The sequence below is a fragment of the Lepeophtheirus salmonis genome, chromosome 13, assembly GCF_016086655.4.
Source record: "Lepeophtheirus salmonis chromosome 13, UVic_Lsal_1.4, whole genome shotgun sequence".
Lineage (NCBI taxonomy): Eukaryota > Metazoa > Arthropoda > Copepoda > Siphonostomatoida > Caligidae > Lepeophtheirus > Lepeophtheirus salmonis.
The window spans coordinates 45878538-45893997 of record NC_052143.2 but is presented as its reverse complement, the minus strand read 5'-3'; the positions used below and the strand labels follow the sequence as shown (position 1 = coordinate 45893997).

At 28.8% G+C, this 15460-nt stretch overlaps 1 protein-coding gene across 1 annotated transcript in view; it reads left to right on the top strand.

Annotated features, from left to right (window-relative positions):
- Positions 1–293: 293 nt before the first annotated feature.
- LOC121128095 (uncharacterized) overlaps positions 294–15460 on the top strand; it is an 81718-nt gene continuing 66551 nt past the window's right edge. The window contains exon 1 of the mRNA XM_040723663.2: positions 294–665. Coding sequence (XP_040579597.1) covers positions 534–665 — 132 coding nt within the window. The 5' untranslated portion in view covers positions 294–533. The remainder of the gene's footprint in view (positions 666–15460) is intronic.

The window sequence follows — 15460 nt, the reverse complement described above, 5'->3', positions numbered from 1 at the left end:
TTTCTTTATTATTTATGTAATTTCTGTCATCTTTTTGTTTAGAAAAAAGAGCTGAAAAGTTTTGGTAATGTCCATATTCTTTTGCTTTTTAAGGTAATTGCTATAAAGCTTCTCATGAACACTCCCTCGAGATCAATCTAGTCATGGTCTTTATTTTTGCGTAAAGAGAAGAAACAACAATATAATAAAGTAATATATATCCCACTCGGCTCTCCCGTCTCTGAATCTATATTACATGTGTATTCATTTTTTTCCTCTGTCGACGCACCTTCTTTTACATAATGCTCCTCTCCTCCTGTTTTTCACATTTTATAAAGAAAATGTATTAAGTTTTCACAGAGTTTATTATACTCTTTCTTTATTGCACATTTTAAAACATAATTGTCAGTAGAAAAACATGGTTCAAGAAGAGAACTAGATGCGGATTCAACTCCCTCATTCTCACTTATTACTCATCATTCTTTGATATGCAATACATACGAACCCAAAATACTCACCTTTTCTCAAGATAAGCAAATAATATTTGTACATAAATGCCAATGTATTTGATGAATTTGGCTTCACTCCAAATGAACCATGGTTCTATGCCAGATTTGAGGAGCGCCTCCTCTGGATCTCATTCCCCCTCATCCAAAAAAACATCCCATTTGATGAAATCCTCAAAGGTAAGTTTTATCTACTAGGAAATAGTTTTGATTGATATTTTTTGCTTACCTTATTCATTGAAATTTAGTGAACAGCCAACTTTGAAAAATTCTTCATTTTAAACTTTCACTCCTATGTATTTTCCTTATTATGATTATTTAAGCTTGTAAATCATGATCTTTACAAGTCTACTGAATTATTCAAGAGTTTATTTATTTTTTAATCATTTATAGTACTGACAGTCTAAAGGACCTGTCCCAATCACTGATAGAACCGGTCCTAAGATTAGACCGGACCGAATAAATAAGGACTGCTATAATACTAATATTAATAATGCAACAAAAAGTTAGGTCTTGGATGCCTGTTTATTCGAAACTATCATTCATTATATTATTATTTAATCATTTTTCAAATAAAAAATATAATTTTTGAATTATATAAAAAAACTAAAACTATTTACTAAAAGTCCTTAGTTGCATAATATGTCAAAAAAGTAAATAATTAAATTAATATATGCATAATATGAAAATAAAAATTAAATCCTTCAACAAACCTATATTGGATCTTAAATGTCTTTATTTATAAAAAATAATTTTGAAAGTATATTTCGGACTCAGAGCCATATTTCAATTTGAAAAACAAAATTAATAATAATTGATAAAAACATTGCAGGATTTCAAAAGTACACTTTATATTATATTAGTTATGTTATAATTCCGCCAAAATGTGCATATTTTAAACCTAATACTTTTTTTTAAACTGATGTATATCATAGCTAATGTTAAAAAATAAAACTTTTATGACAATTGATAGAAATATCTTTACGAAAGATTAATATTGATTGATTTTTCTAATTTAGTTTTTAACTTTTTTTAGATTTATTATTTATAAATTCAATTTCAAAATTAAATACATAAATATACTTCAAATGATCTTTTCCATAATTGAAAAAAGTTTTTTTTTTAGTTATTTAAACTCAAAAATTGATTTAAGTTGTTCAGTCTTCATTTATAATTTTTCCATCCATTCATATTTTCTCATTTAGAGGAGAGACAAAAGGAAAAAAAAGCAAACATCTATGTAAAAGAACAGTAGTAAACTTCTCTTCCACTTCATTATTTATCTAAAAGTTTGATTAGCACAAGTTATCTAAACCCCAGTCATAGAGTTTTCTATTGGAACTGGTTTTCCTTGTAAGATTAAATCCATTTCTTAATATCATCTTCCAATTTTCTCTGAGGGAGCGTCCTTCTTCACTAGAATTATGAACATCAAGGATTGCTTCTGATTGTTTTGTACTTGTTTTCATAATCTTGGCGTATTCTCCGACAACATTAATCTTCCAGACATTTATAACTCTTATTAAACTTAGTTGTAGATTCAATAGATTTTACATATTTGATAATAGTTACTTAATCTTTGATAGAATATTCGTCAAGATTATGACCACAGGCTCTTATGGTTCCTTCTTCATTCATTTCACATTCTTCTTCCCTATGTGCAATTTTGTTTTTATCCTTCATTTCTGCGATAACTTTAATTGTAGTAGGAAGTCCTAATTCTTTTCTGAAATTTTTTTACATACCGCCAATATGGAGTCTTCTTTTTGGCCATTTATATAGCTTTAATGTGTTTAAAAAAAATTAAAAACACTGTAAATTGTGCATTTTTGATGATAACTCAACTTTTCTACCAATCATGGAAATTATTGCTGGGAGTTTATTATTAAATCGAATTGTTATTCTCAATTTTTCAGCCAGTAATTTGTGAAAAAAAATTAATAATCTTCTTTTCCTCCTCATTCTCAGACTCCCTTCTACGGTTGATCATCTATATTTCTCCAATCAAATCTCAAAATCTGCTCAAGACCTCTTAAAAAATACCCAAATTTGTTTTAACTTTCTTATGGAATATCTACTAAATAAGTAATACATGGGGTTGAACTATAAAAGTTCAAAAAATTAAGTAGATTATTGAATTAAATAGGTAACGAATTAAAATAAATTACATTGCAGTATATTCAATTTGGGATTAATCTTTTTGTCTCTTTAATACTTATTTGATTTAGTCAGGTAAGAAATGTAAGGTTTCGTTATTAAAATTCTGAAATTAGGTGAAGTTAAGCCGAGTAGATGATCAATTGCAATAAGTAATCAACATTTCAAAGGCAAGTGGACTAACAAATATACATATACATATAACAGGTTAGTAAACGTAATACTATAATGTTCACTTATGTGCGACATCATCTCACCAATATGGTAAGAAAAAAAGACACATGTTATTAATTTGAATTGTTATAACTTTCATTATTTCATGAAAATTATTTGATCATTGATTTTCACATTACACAAACTTTTTTAAAACCCCAGGCATGGTTAAATTAGCTATCAATAAAATAAAAAGTTAAATATGTCTGATACAACACGAATCATCATTTTAATATTCTGAAGGGGAAAATAATAAAATGTCTCAAATGCTTAGTAAGTGAGCTGCTTTGTAATGGCTATAATGCAAATAATTTGTCAATGTGATCATACTTTTACGTGACAATTTTTAATGGGTTTTCAATGGTTACTTGGAGGAAAAAAGATTATTTTTGTTTTTCCTTTCCAAATGATAATCAGTATTAGAATTGTCTTAAAACTCAACCCCTACTTTATAGCTGAAAAATAGCTGGAGGAATAATTAAAATATGCATGTGTTTATTCATACCCAACCAAAAATATATAAATAAAATATTTGGGACAAAAATAATTCATTTTTCAACATTGGCCCCTTTCAGTAATATATACTTTTCCAGGCGATATTCAAAAAGTTTGATACCCTTTTCTTACTATGAACTGTCTTACTCCTCAAAATAGCCATTGACTGCCAAAATCACAGTTCTGTTTTTATATTGTTTGTGCTAAGGCCTTTCAAATAATAGACATGTATAACAAAAGGATGACTAATTTTCTCAATTTTTCCAAATTCACTGGCAATACTAACTATTGATGTCTTCCAAGCTAATACTGAGAAATGTGGCTCCTTCAAACTTGAAACATATGCTTTATAGATTGTTTATTTTTAATACAGTGATTTTTGTAAAAGAACTAACGCCATTACTTAGTCAGGCCAGATTCTTCTGTGACAGCTCTCGAATATAACTATTACAAATTATAGACAATAGAGTCATTTTCTGTTTAAATGTACATACATATAAATTATGCACAAAATCAGATCATCATCTTATGTATATATATTAACAGTGTATATTCATATACCATAGGTACACAAAAAGATTTTTTCTTATCAGTCCTTCACTGCATGTAATATGCATGTACATGTGGTGAACATCGACCCATTTTATATATTAAAGCCTTCTTCAGATAAGATCTTGTAATGCAAGAGTATTTTGACATGCTATTTTTGAATGGTGGGCGTGGAAGGTAGAGGAAAAGAAAATAAGATAACATCTTTAGATTTCTATGTACATACACAGGAGTATATTGTGGCCTTTACAATATTGATAGTAGTTACAATAATAATAAGAGCAACAATAAGTAACGCCCCTTTTATTAAGGGAATGTTTGACGTCATATGAGTAATGTCACTGATTACTAGGTAGGAGTATAGTTTAAAGCTATTTTATTTCACTCTCAAAAATATAGTAATAAATGTACATAGATATGCACGGCTCACTATTTAAAATAAACAAAAATGTAAAATATTTAGTTTTCAGCTGTTTTTATTAATTAACTTATGATTTAAAGTAGTTAACCCTCCGTACTTTACACTCAAAAAAAGTATTATACCTATGGTATTCGGATTTATATACTAATTTTTATCAATATACGGTTTTTTTACAAAATTTGTCATTTCATACTCTGTCATTGATAATTATTTTGATAGAATTCTCAATTCAATGTATATAAGAATGGATAATCAAGAAAAATATAAAACGCTAGGTTACATATGTTATTGTTGAGCTTTTATTTTACACTTGCAAAATGAGTTTAAAATAGTATTTATTAGTTCTATATACTTACTTATTGATCCTCTTCTTTATTTATTATACGGTCTTAGGAGAATTTCCCAAATAATTATATATAATATATTGATGTATGCATATATTAATACAATTTATAATGGCTCTACGATAAATATTTTTCTTACTTTCTTAGCCTTATTAATTTATTAAAGAGCAATATATAGTATTTTTCTTGTTAAACAGGTAAATTAATGAGTTCTTTTTTTCTATGTAGAGTAATATTTTATATTAATTATATTCATTAACGACCATTATATAGGTATAACATAGTAGTATGTAGTTATAATTCTATAACTACTCAAGTGACTTTGCCGTTGTAGTACTTTGAAGTGATTAAATGAGGAATAAAGCAAAACGAGGAAGAAAAATTGCTGAAGTTACAACAGTTGGATTTTGATCAAGGTTACCACCTACTATTAAAGCGAGTCGTACTTTTCATTTTTTCGAAAATCAAAAATGACATATTCTTATGTATTTTTTTGCATAGAGAATCAAAAAATAAATTTTTTAGAACGTTTAAACAGCTCTTATCTACATCAATTTTAGTTTAAAGGTATGTTTAATATTGTTATTTATAGGGATATATTTCTAAAAAGGATTTATACACACATATAAGACATAATTGAATCTTACAAGTGCATGTTTTTTGTACTAAGGGTATAAAATACGAGATAAAAATAATTTTTTTTATGTCAATCCACATTTATTAATTTATTATGAAAAATTATTACTTTTATGTATTAATAAAGTTATTTTCATAAGAAAAGTATATTTTTTTAGTAATTTCTATATTTTGAATGTAATTTTGAAGCACATCCTACTTTTAGGAACTGTTCAAAATCAAAGAATAAATTTTATAAGATTATAAAAGTTCTGGCGACATTCTTATTTTTATTGTAAGGTGTGTTTATCTGTTTAAAAAAAATTCAATTAATATAAACTATGATAACAGCATAACCAAACTTATAAACATATCTGAATACACTGGACAACTTGCATCAAAAAGTATGACAATTCGACTACCCAATTCCCAAAAAAATTAGTTTTCTTCTAAATGACTGTAAAAATTAAGGAAGAATCTTATCAGAGCTCTTCTCTTTAATGGAACATCAGTTATCTATATGGGTAATAGGAAGTGTGACCTATAGATTTGAAAAAGAGTTGTTCGCGAGGATGTCATTCAGCTCCCTTACCATTTGTTGCTGCGCTAAACGATCTTGCAGGTTTTATTTTTAGGAAATTCACATGTTTTGGAGCATATTTTGGGAACTCAAAACATATAATTGACATGTACGCCGATGACATCTCGTTAATATTAGAGGCTAATTCTAAAAGACAATTAACTAAACGAATTGAGATTGTAAAAAATATATGAAAGAGATCTAGTTTAAAAATCAACAACACTAAACCCACGATTTTCCAGTTGGTAAATGGAATCCTGATAAAGATTCTCAAAATAAAGATTGTGCTATTAAGGGAGCAATTGAAATTCTTGAGATTGGATGGGACAGAAACTGTGCCTCTTTTTAGAACTTGTTGTTTCTTGATTTTAATTCAGCCATCTCCTCTTGGGGAAAATTCAACCTTCAGAAGAGAATCGATCTCTATAATTTCTTAATAGTTCCTAATACAATGTACAAAGCAACACCTATTCCCTGGCTGGCCAAAAAAGTTATTGGAATGGCATCATGCTGGTTCAATCCATTGTTTCATAAATTTTATTTACCTTCAATCAAAGGACCCAAAGTACTCATCGGTGGAGGACTATCTCTACTCGCCAGAATATTTTCTAACATATACCAAAAAGTTTTAATAAATCTTAAACGATATCTAAACGTTTAGTTGCGATCTACTATCTCATCAAGTCCGTTTTACACATGGCTTATGCTTGTTACAGATTTGGTAAATAATCATCTGGAGAAATTTTCTCCATCTTCAGCATATTAAGCAGTCTTTAAAAGTTTCGGGAACGATTTCGTCAAAAAAATCATGTCTTTACATGTGTATTAATAAATTAATTATAATTAATTCAAACTTTTATCCTTAAAGAAATAAGTATAAAAGTGGGATTTCATATATGTCATCCAAGGATCTCGAGATATAAACCCTATATAGTATTAAAGAAAATCTATAAATCAAATATTGTCATTTTATGTTCGAACGAAAATGTTAATCGAAGCGTCTTTTTTATTTTAATCACTCATAGATGACACAAAAAAATTTCAAAAATTACATATTTGGATAAAAAATAAAATTCTTCGGAAATTTTTTTCAAAAGTCTACAACTGTTCACAAAATATTTTTAAATTAAATTTAAAATTGGAATTTTTTTTGATAATCCCTTGTTTTTGTGGGAAGGTTTTTCATCCTATCCCAAAAAAAAATCAAGGAAGCAAAAATTCCATAATTTGTTTTTTAGGGGGGACTGTAGCGACTCTAGCCACCCTGCAAACGCCCCTGATTTTCTTTTCAAATAAAGCTTCACATCGCTTAAATATCGATTTTAATGTAAATACCGCAGGAGATCTATATGGTTATGTTTTGAAGGGGAAAACGTAAGAGATCCTCAAAGAATAGCTGAAAAGAATATATAGCGAGCATAATACATTGTTGCTCGTAGTCTTGAATTTCCTTCAGTGAAATAATTCTTTAATTGACTAATGAAAGAGTCAGTGTCTATGCAGTAAAATTAAAACTCCGTGCTCGATTTTTAAAATTAATTTTAATCACTTTGTGGTATCGTAAAATAATATTAAATACAATTTTTTAATTATATTTTCTATACTTACTTTGAACTATTTGAAGTATTTAATTGTTAAGGGATTTATATGTACTTCAAAAGTAAACTAGAGTTAGATGATAATCTAGTCATTACGAGCAACTGAACGTCAAATATGCTAGATGCAAATGAATTGAATATATCTATAAATTTATACAACCTATGTTTCATCATAGTAGATTCACAATTTTATAAAGTTTGAAACCTCTGAGTGTTTTTCATCATGGTAAAAAAAGGTTCACGCATATTTAAAATGTCAGTTGATTTTGTTTTAACTTTAAATGTAAGGATTGAAGTACAGAAATTAACGATACTTTAACATAAAGATACAAAATTGCTGATATTATAAGAGTATTATGGGAAAGATGGTGAAGAGAGGGAAATGTAGCATTGTATATTCGTGGTAATTCCATTCAAGTATATGAATAAAGGTTATATCGACATATACAAATACTAGGAAGTATAGTTGTGATTTCATACATATATTGAATACAAAATCCAAATTAATATTTTCTCACAATTTAATAATTAAATGTTTTTATAAATTCAAGTTATTTTGTTATTTTTAGCCTCTTTTATTTTTGTAAAAGAAAACCAACTTGGATTATAGAATGAGAAAGTTGGTATAGTACGAACCTCAACTTTTTCCCATCACCTCAATGAATGAAAACTTAAACTTAAAGCCTTAAGAATTAAATGAAAAAATATTTAAAAAACAAACAAACTATGTTTGTTTTCTAAAGAAATCAAAATAAACCTCTCACAAAGGTTCCACGACTTTAAAAAATCTTAATAAATAGAAAGTATTTTAAATAAAGAATTGAATTTATATATAAATCTAAATAAATTGCTTTTGGATTGTTTATTCGGGTGCCACAAAAAAAGTATACGCAATGAAAAATGTGTTTTAACTGTTTAGTAACAGTCTGATTAAAAAGTTTACTGTATAAATATTTTGCCTTTATAAACAAGAAAAATGTACTTTAATGGATTAAGGATTGACGGCAGTCTTTAAGTTGAGAGGTATTTAGAAGGATGTGTCTTTGCCCATATTAGTGCAAATATACTACTTTGGATCCCAGCCATGAAAAAAACAACCCATATCTGACGTTGCCAATTACTACTAAAAACCTCAAGTCATCATCTGGAGGAGAAGTTATCTTCTCTGATGAAAAAATCTGGACCAGAAGAAATTATAGGTCCTGGGCTATCAATGGAAATATTGACGATCCAGATGAAGTTCTCCTGAGGGTTGACTTCGATACAAAAATACTATTTAAAGACCCTTTTACTTCATCAAGGCAAAAATGGCTCTGCTACATAATTGCTACCTCATCCGTGAGTGTATGAACGTCACATTCTATAGCGAGAAAATAGATACATCAGCAAATATTTTCCACAAGTTTAATATGGTGAGTCCTTTGGTAAGAATGTGTCAAGTAAAATTAAAAGGCAAACTAGTAGAATCGACGTCAGAAACGGATTGGGTAGTGGCCACTGATTCGAATCTTCCCAGAGCTTTTAAGGTGGAGGTCATCATCAGTCAAGTGTAGGTTATAATATATTCTTGCAGATGTAACAAGAAACCCATAACAACAAATTTGGAAAGTGTAATAAAGAAAGAACTCGACGTTTTACGCAATTTTTCTGCCCATGGTCGTTTATTCGGCATTTTGGGTACGTGTATTGAAGAGAAAAAAAAAAAAAAAGCTGTAATTTTTATTATCGTTTTTTCCTTAACCCATATCAGTTATGTGTAAGGATTTTTTTATATTCAGTTATAATGTTTGTTTGTTTTTGTTAGCCAGAATTATATATAAAGGTATGCCTTTTGGGCTAAAAAAAAATATTTATCTAGTATAAAAAGTCCAACCTGACGGGGTAATTTTTTTAAAATTATTATTATCCTTTCACATGTACAAAACTATCACCTAAGATCAATAACTTAAATTATAAAAAAGAATCGGTAGAAGGAGGGAAAGTAAAAGAGTCGGATGAAGAAGTCATTGTTCCAAGGATGTCATCTTAGCAGCTCCAGTAGCCTCGAAATACACCTCCAGAAAGATTGAGAGTCTACCGGCTTGTAGCTCTGTAAAATTCTTTGGCTTGGGTATCGCAAAGAAGAATGAGTTTTGGCAGACTAAATTATAAGAACTTTGGAATATGGACTCAACTCACCGCCAAATCCCTAAAAAATGTCTGAAATTGCTCCAAGACCATTTGAACGACTTAATCTCGCTAAAATTTTGCCCTCCAAGCTCCTGGGATCTGAATTAGATGATTTTTTGTGTGTGTGGTTGCGATCAAAAGACAAATAACCGAATCAACAGAAACACCAAGGACGAATTTATCAGTTGGATCAAGAAAGAATTCCAAGATTTCTCAATGAACCAAACAGCTTTCACTCTCGTATAAAGGCTGTAATTGAGGTTGGATACGGTTTTATCAAATACAATAAACCAAAATCTATCAAGCTTTCAACATATTGTTTTATTTCTTTTAATTTGATAACTGGTTGGAGAAAAAATTGTGATAAAAAAAAATTGTACTTGTACGTATGATATTTGTACAAACTGAAATTTGAGAATGTGATGAAGACTTTACTTACACGTCTTAAATGTATATTTGTATGTATTTATTCTTTGTTTGTTTTTATTTATTTGGGCCATCTTAGTGATTAATAGGTCTATACAATATTCTCATTTCCCAGGAGACAAAAGGGAGAGTTATACCAATGTACTTACAATAAGTTTTCTATTTTTTTAAATAAGGGTCTTTTTTTAGGCTAAAGAAAGACCTTTTAGGATCCATATACGGAATGACATCTTCTATGAATTTCTCAAACTTTTCTTTAGAAATATACAAACGCATTGTAATATTCTGGTAATGGGTGTAGAAAATAATACCACTGTAGCCACATGTTGATCGTTGAAAAATATTAGGGAGATCCCACATAAACAGCAGAACTCTTTCCTTCAACTATTTTTCTAGGAATGCGATGAAATACAAAGTGTGCTTCTTGGGTTGCAAAAAAATAAATAAGCAATTGCAAGTTTTTTCTGAGTGCATCAAAACTGCAAAAAGTTATGGCAGTGCCGTCGAGAGTTTTTGATATTATTGAATTAGATGAAAAGTCATAGATGTTCTTTAAAGAAACACGGTAGATGGGAAGAAAAAACGACGAATAAAAAAAAACTGAAACATACAAGTTAAAAAAATTGTCAAATTAACGATATAAAGGTGGTAAAACACCATTTAGCCGTATATTCCATGTGCAAAAAAATGAATAACACTAAGTTTCGAGGTTTACTCGATAATGCTCTCATAGTCTCGAAGCCTGCCACAGAAGATTTCATCCCAGAAGGTACAGAAGGTTTGATCCCCTTTCATTACTTATGCCACCTAGAACATTGAGTTTTTTTTTGCCAGACTGACCGCCCTTGCTGGGTCTGGCCTCCAAACCCCCATGAAAATAGCCTCTGCAGATTTTTCTTAACCATAAGGTATATTGACAAAATTTGCACCAAGGTATAGGACAATGTCGGACATCATAAAAAACCAAGACTGACAAAAAAATTATGTTGGAACTTGAGGTCAGACCACCCAAAGTCGTTCCAAAAGACTTTATTATTTATTTCTTCCCATAAAATACATAGATAAAACTTGTATCAATGCATAGTAATATCTCAGGGCATTATTTAAAAAACCAGACTTTTAACCAATTTCTGTCCGGGAAAATTAAGTCAGACCCCCAAAAATACCCCTTCAACACTAAATTAAAACCATATGATGATAATGTCTTGTCAAGAAATTATAACAATCCCAATTTCAATATATTTTCAGTTAAACATTGTATTATAAACTTTAAAGATGCATATTTAAATAATAAAATACAAAGACATTTCCTATAAATACTAGTAAGGAAAGTGGAATCAGTGAAGAGGAGACTTTAAATCTAGACTATCCATGGCAAATATCTTTGTAATTTGTATGCCCATAACTTTCGAACAAATTGAGATTCATAACTCAATATGATTTTAAGGGTAGGTTTTCTAGTATAGCGAGTGCTCCTTCTATTCTTACTTTTTTGATAGTTTATGATTGTGTTTTTTATAAACTTTTATAAGTAGGAAGATATGAATTTGAGATAAAGAGATCTATACACAAAACTTAAAAATATAAGATCCAAAAGTATGATATATACTTTAATAACCGTCATTCTCACTGGCTGTTCGTCTATTTTTTCTTTAATATTAGGGATACTCATCGCTGAACTATGGATGTATTCTGACAAATATATAGTACATTTGTTTATCAATATAAACAAAACATCAATATTTACTAAAATAAAGAGATAAATGAATGGTAAAAGAGATAAATGGGAGTGTACACACATTTGTATATAGTCTTCACTAAATATCAAAACACAATAGAACAAGGAACACTTATTTCTTTTCTTTTCTTAAAATAAATAAAGAAAAATAAATCTTTTCAAAAAAAACAGAACAAAACTATTCGTACTTTGACTTAAAACTTCTAATAACGAAAATAATATACGCTATTTATTCTTTTTATTTTCTGTTGGTCACCAGATGTTATTTTCCTTGTTAATGGAATAAAATTAGTTAGAAAAAGAAACAGTTTTTTCCGAAACTTTAAGCTCTAAAAATAGAGTTCGTCATGATTAAATAATTTCAAAGTGATGTCTACTTTTTTTTATGAGCAGGGGTTTTTTAAGAAAATTTGTAAATAATTTTTAAACGCACCATTGCTTCTTGACAAATATTTGATTTATTTAAAAACGATGATTAAAATATATAAATATATTTCTGAATATTTTTATGTGTGTATAGTTATTGATCCAAGAGAAATATAAAACTTTTTCATATTTTATATGAAAATATATCTACATATAATCATATCCATACACTTAATCTTTAGTTTGATTATGGTTAGTATATGTTAAGTTAACCACATGAAATATTTATGAATGGCAGATATGGAGTAGTTTGTATTTATTTAGGACTGTTTTAAAAATGCTTTTACATTCACAAATACCTACATATTTTACCACCTATGCTAACAAATCACAAACACAAACTCCATGAATGTTTTGCTGCTTTGGTCAATCTTTAATTTTGAGCTAAGTCTAAATAAATTTTAATATTATTATTCATGACTATTTCTTCTTTATCATGAAAAACAAAGAATCTACATTACAAGTTAACAAAAATAATTTCATGCTTGTGTTACTGGTAATAAGTATAATTAGGTTCTACATATATAGAATTTAGATTATGTATATAATGCCTGATGGTGTCATCTATATAACTATATAATAAATGAATTTTTTTATACTTAACCTAGATATTTTATATAATACCTAGGTATTTGATATAATCACCAGTAACTGTTTCGGCTAAGTATTTAATGTTGAGTATATGGGATTAGAAAACTTTATTATTAATTAGGCATTTGAAATAATAAACCTTAAAAATAGATAGTAGTTTCAGAAAAAAACTGAGACTTAAAATGGAAAAAATGGAATAGCTATTATATTATTCCCTAAAAACTATTCTGACACTCTGATATTAGACACAGATACATCTTTCGATTCAAAAATCTTGTTACATTGGGAAAAGCTGACTGATACATATTAAAAATAGAATATTACTCAAGTTTTCTTTCAAATGATATATTAATTTGGACTTATTCCCGACTACCATTACATCATAATGTTTAAGAAGCCTCTACTCTTGATGTCTTCCTAATGATTGTCTTTGCTTTTGTTCTCTTCCTCAATTAACATTTGATATCTAGTTTCAGAAAGATAAACACTTTTTTAGTACGTTGGCTCATACTTGAGACAATTCATAGTAAAATCATTGTTACATGTCAACCTGGAGTGGCTAATGCTTCTGCAATACGACATACGGCAACTAGAATTCACGTGGGGGGGGGGAATGTGAAGAAAATACTTTTTCGATAAAGTATGAAAATATATATATAGCATAAAATCCAGATAAACTGGGCTACGGGAGTTGTGTTAAAAGCAATCATATCCCCACATAATATTTCAATTATCAGTTTCCTTTGTCTTATTTTTCTGATACATTCAACAAAAGAAACCTTTATTCATATTTGATGCGTAATTTTTTTAATGATAGAAAATGAAACGCTACTAGCAAAACGATATTCATCATTTTAAAACTCATAAAATATTATTTGATTAATATAACGTCATCAAAAGTGATCCTTATAAATTTTTACTTTTAAGGATATAAAACAGATGAAAGACCGAATTATCTGGGGTTCCCCATATAAAAACTTCAATTTGTGCGATAAAACACCCTTTTTTCATATTTGAATATATTTAGATCTTAAGGTTGGGAGCAATTATTATTATAATTAAAAGTATTCCCCCTTGATCCAATTCCAATGTTTTAATTCATGGCAAGTCGATGAGTATGTAATATAAATATGTTATTGATAACAGTAAATAAGTTTACAAGTACTTAAGCACTTGCTTGACCTTTTATTATTATTTACAGTTTTTAACTTATATATATCATAGACATTGCCGACATGTGACCCCGGCATTATATACAAATTATATTAAACATTAACATATTAATTTTTTTGAAGTTTTTACAAAAATCTACAGATATTGACAAAAAAATTTCAAAAATTATGTTTTAATTAATTTAATATTTTTAAATTTTTTGGAAAAAGATTTCAAAAATCCATAAATATTGACAAGAAATGAGAATAAAATGTCATCTGTTTTTCTTTCTTCGTTTTTTCTACCTTTTTTCCCTTTTGAGACAGGCACCATTTTAAGACATACGTCCCTTCTAGTACGTCTAGGAATAGTGTTAATAAAAGATGACCTAAGTATTCATGAAATACGTAGAGAAACATTGAGATTTTGTTGGGGAGGTATGAGTGCAAGTCCTTGTTGGACTCAGAGAAAAGAAATGTGAGCAGATTTCATATTTATTTGCAAATACAAAATGGGAGCTGTGTTTATTTTCTTCCTCTCATAGCTACACGCAGTTAATATAATAAAACATTATGCGAACTTAGCTCCTCTTCTTCCATTCTTCAAACCGTCCGGGATATAATTTTTTTTTCCGGTTTATTTTATTTTGGCATACTGACAAGTCATATTTTGTACAACTCCATCTATTAACAGTGCAAGGATACAAATTTATTGTAGGATATTCCATGTCAAGTGTACAGACTCTCATAACATCATCATCACCGATTTTGATAACTTTTGGTGAGGGTGTTGATTCCAACAAAAGAACACTATGGTTGAAATTTTAGAATTAGACGAGTCTTCTTAGGATTCCCACAAAAAAAATTTGGCTCTCTTTGATGAATTCTCGAACTTTAGTGAAACATAACACTGCTTAGACTCGACCGATTTCAAAAAATATTTCTGTAAAGTACTCACAAGAGCAATAAGTGTCATAAGTGGATTAGTGAAGCTATAATTGAGAAGAGTGATTCACAAACTCTGAGGCTCACTCAATTACAGAGATGTGAAATTTGTTACTCTAAAATCTAATTTAACATATCAAGGGAATTCCATGTTAAGTATACACACCTTTTGGATATTTTTGACATGGTCAAACACCGATTTTGATCATTTTTGTTGAGGGTGTTTATCCCAACTAAAGAACCCTTTCTCTAGAATTTATACTTTGGTGTGCAAAAGGTCTTGTATTTGAGTCTATCAAAGTTTTGCCTTTTTCGAGGGTTTCTCAAAATTCAGTAGGACATAACTTTGCTTAGACTCAATTTATAAATGTATCTTTTAAAATACTCACAAGAGCCAGTGCTTCACTTTAGCTTTATTGAAAAAATAATAATTATGCAAAAAATACCATGGAAACATCATTTGCAAATATTAAAATACTCTGCCCCAGTCAAGCTTTATTTTTTGCTTTTACCAATCTTTTATCAGAAGTTTAATCTACTCAAACACAATGAATATG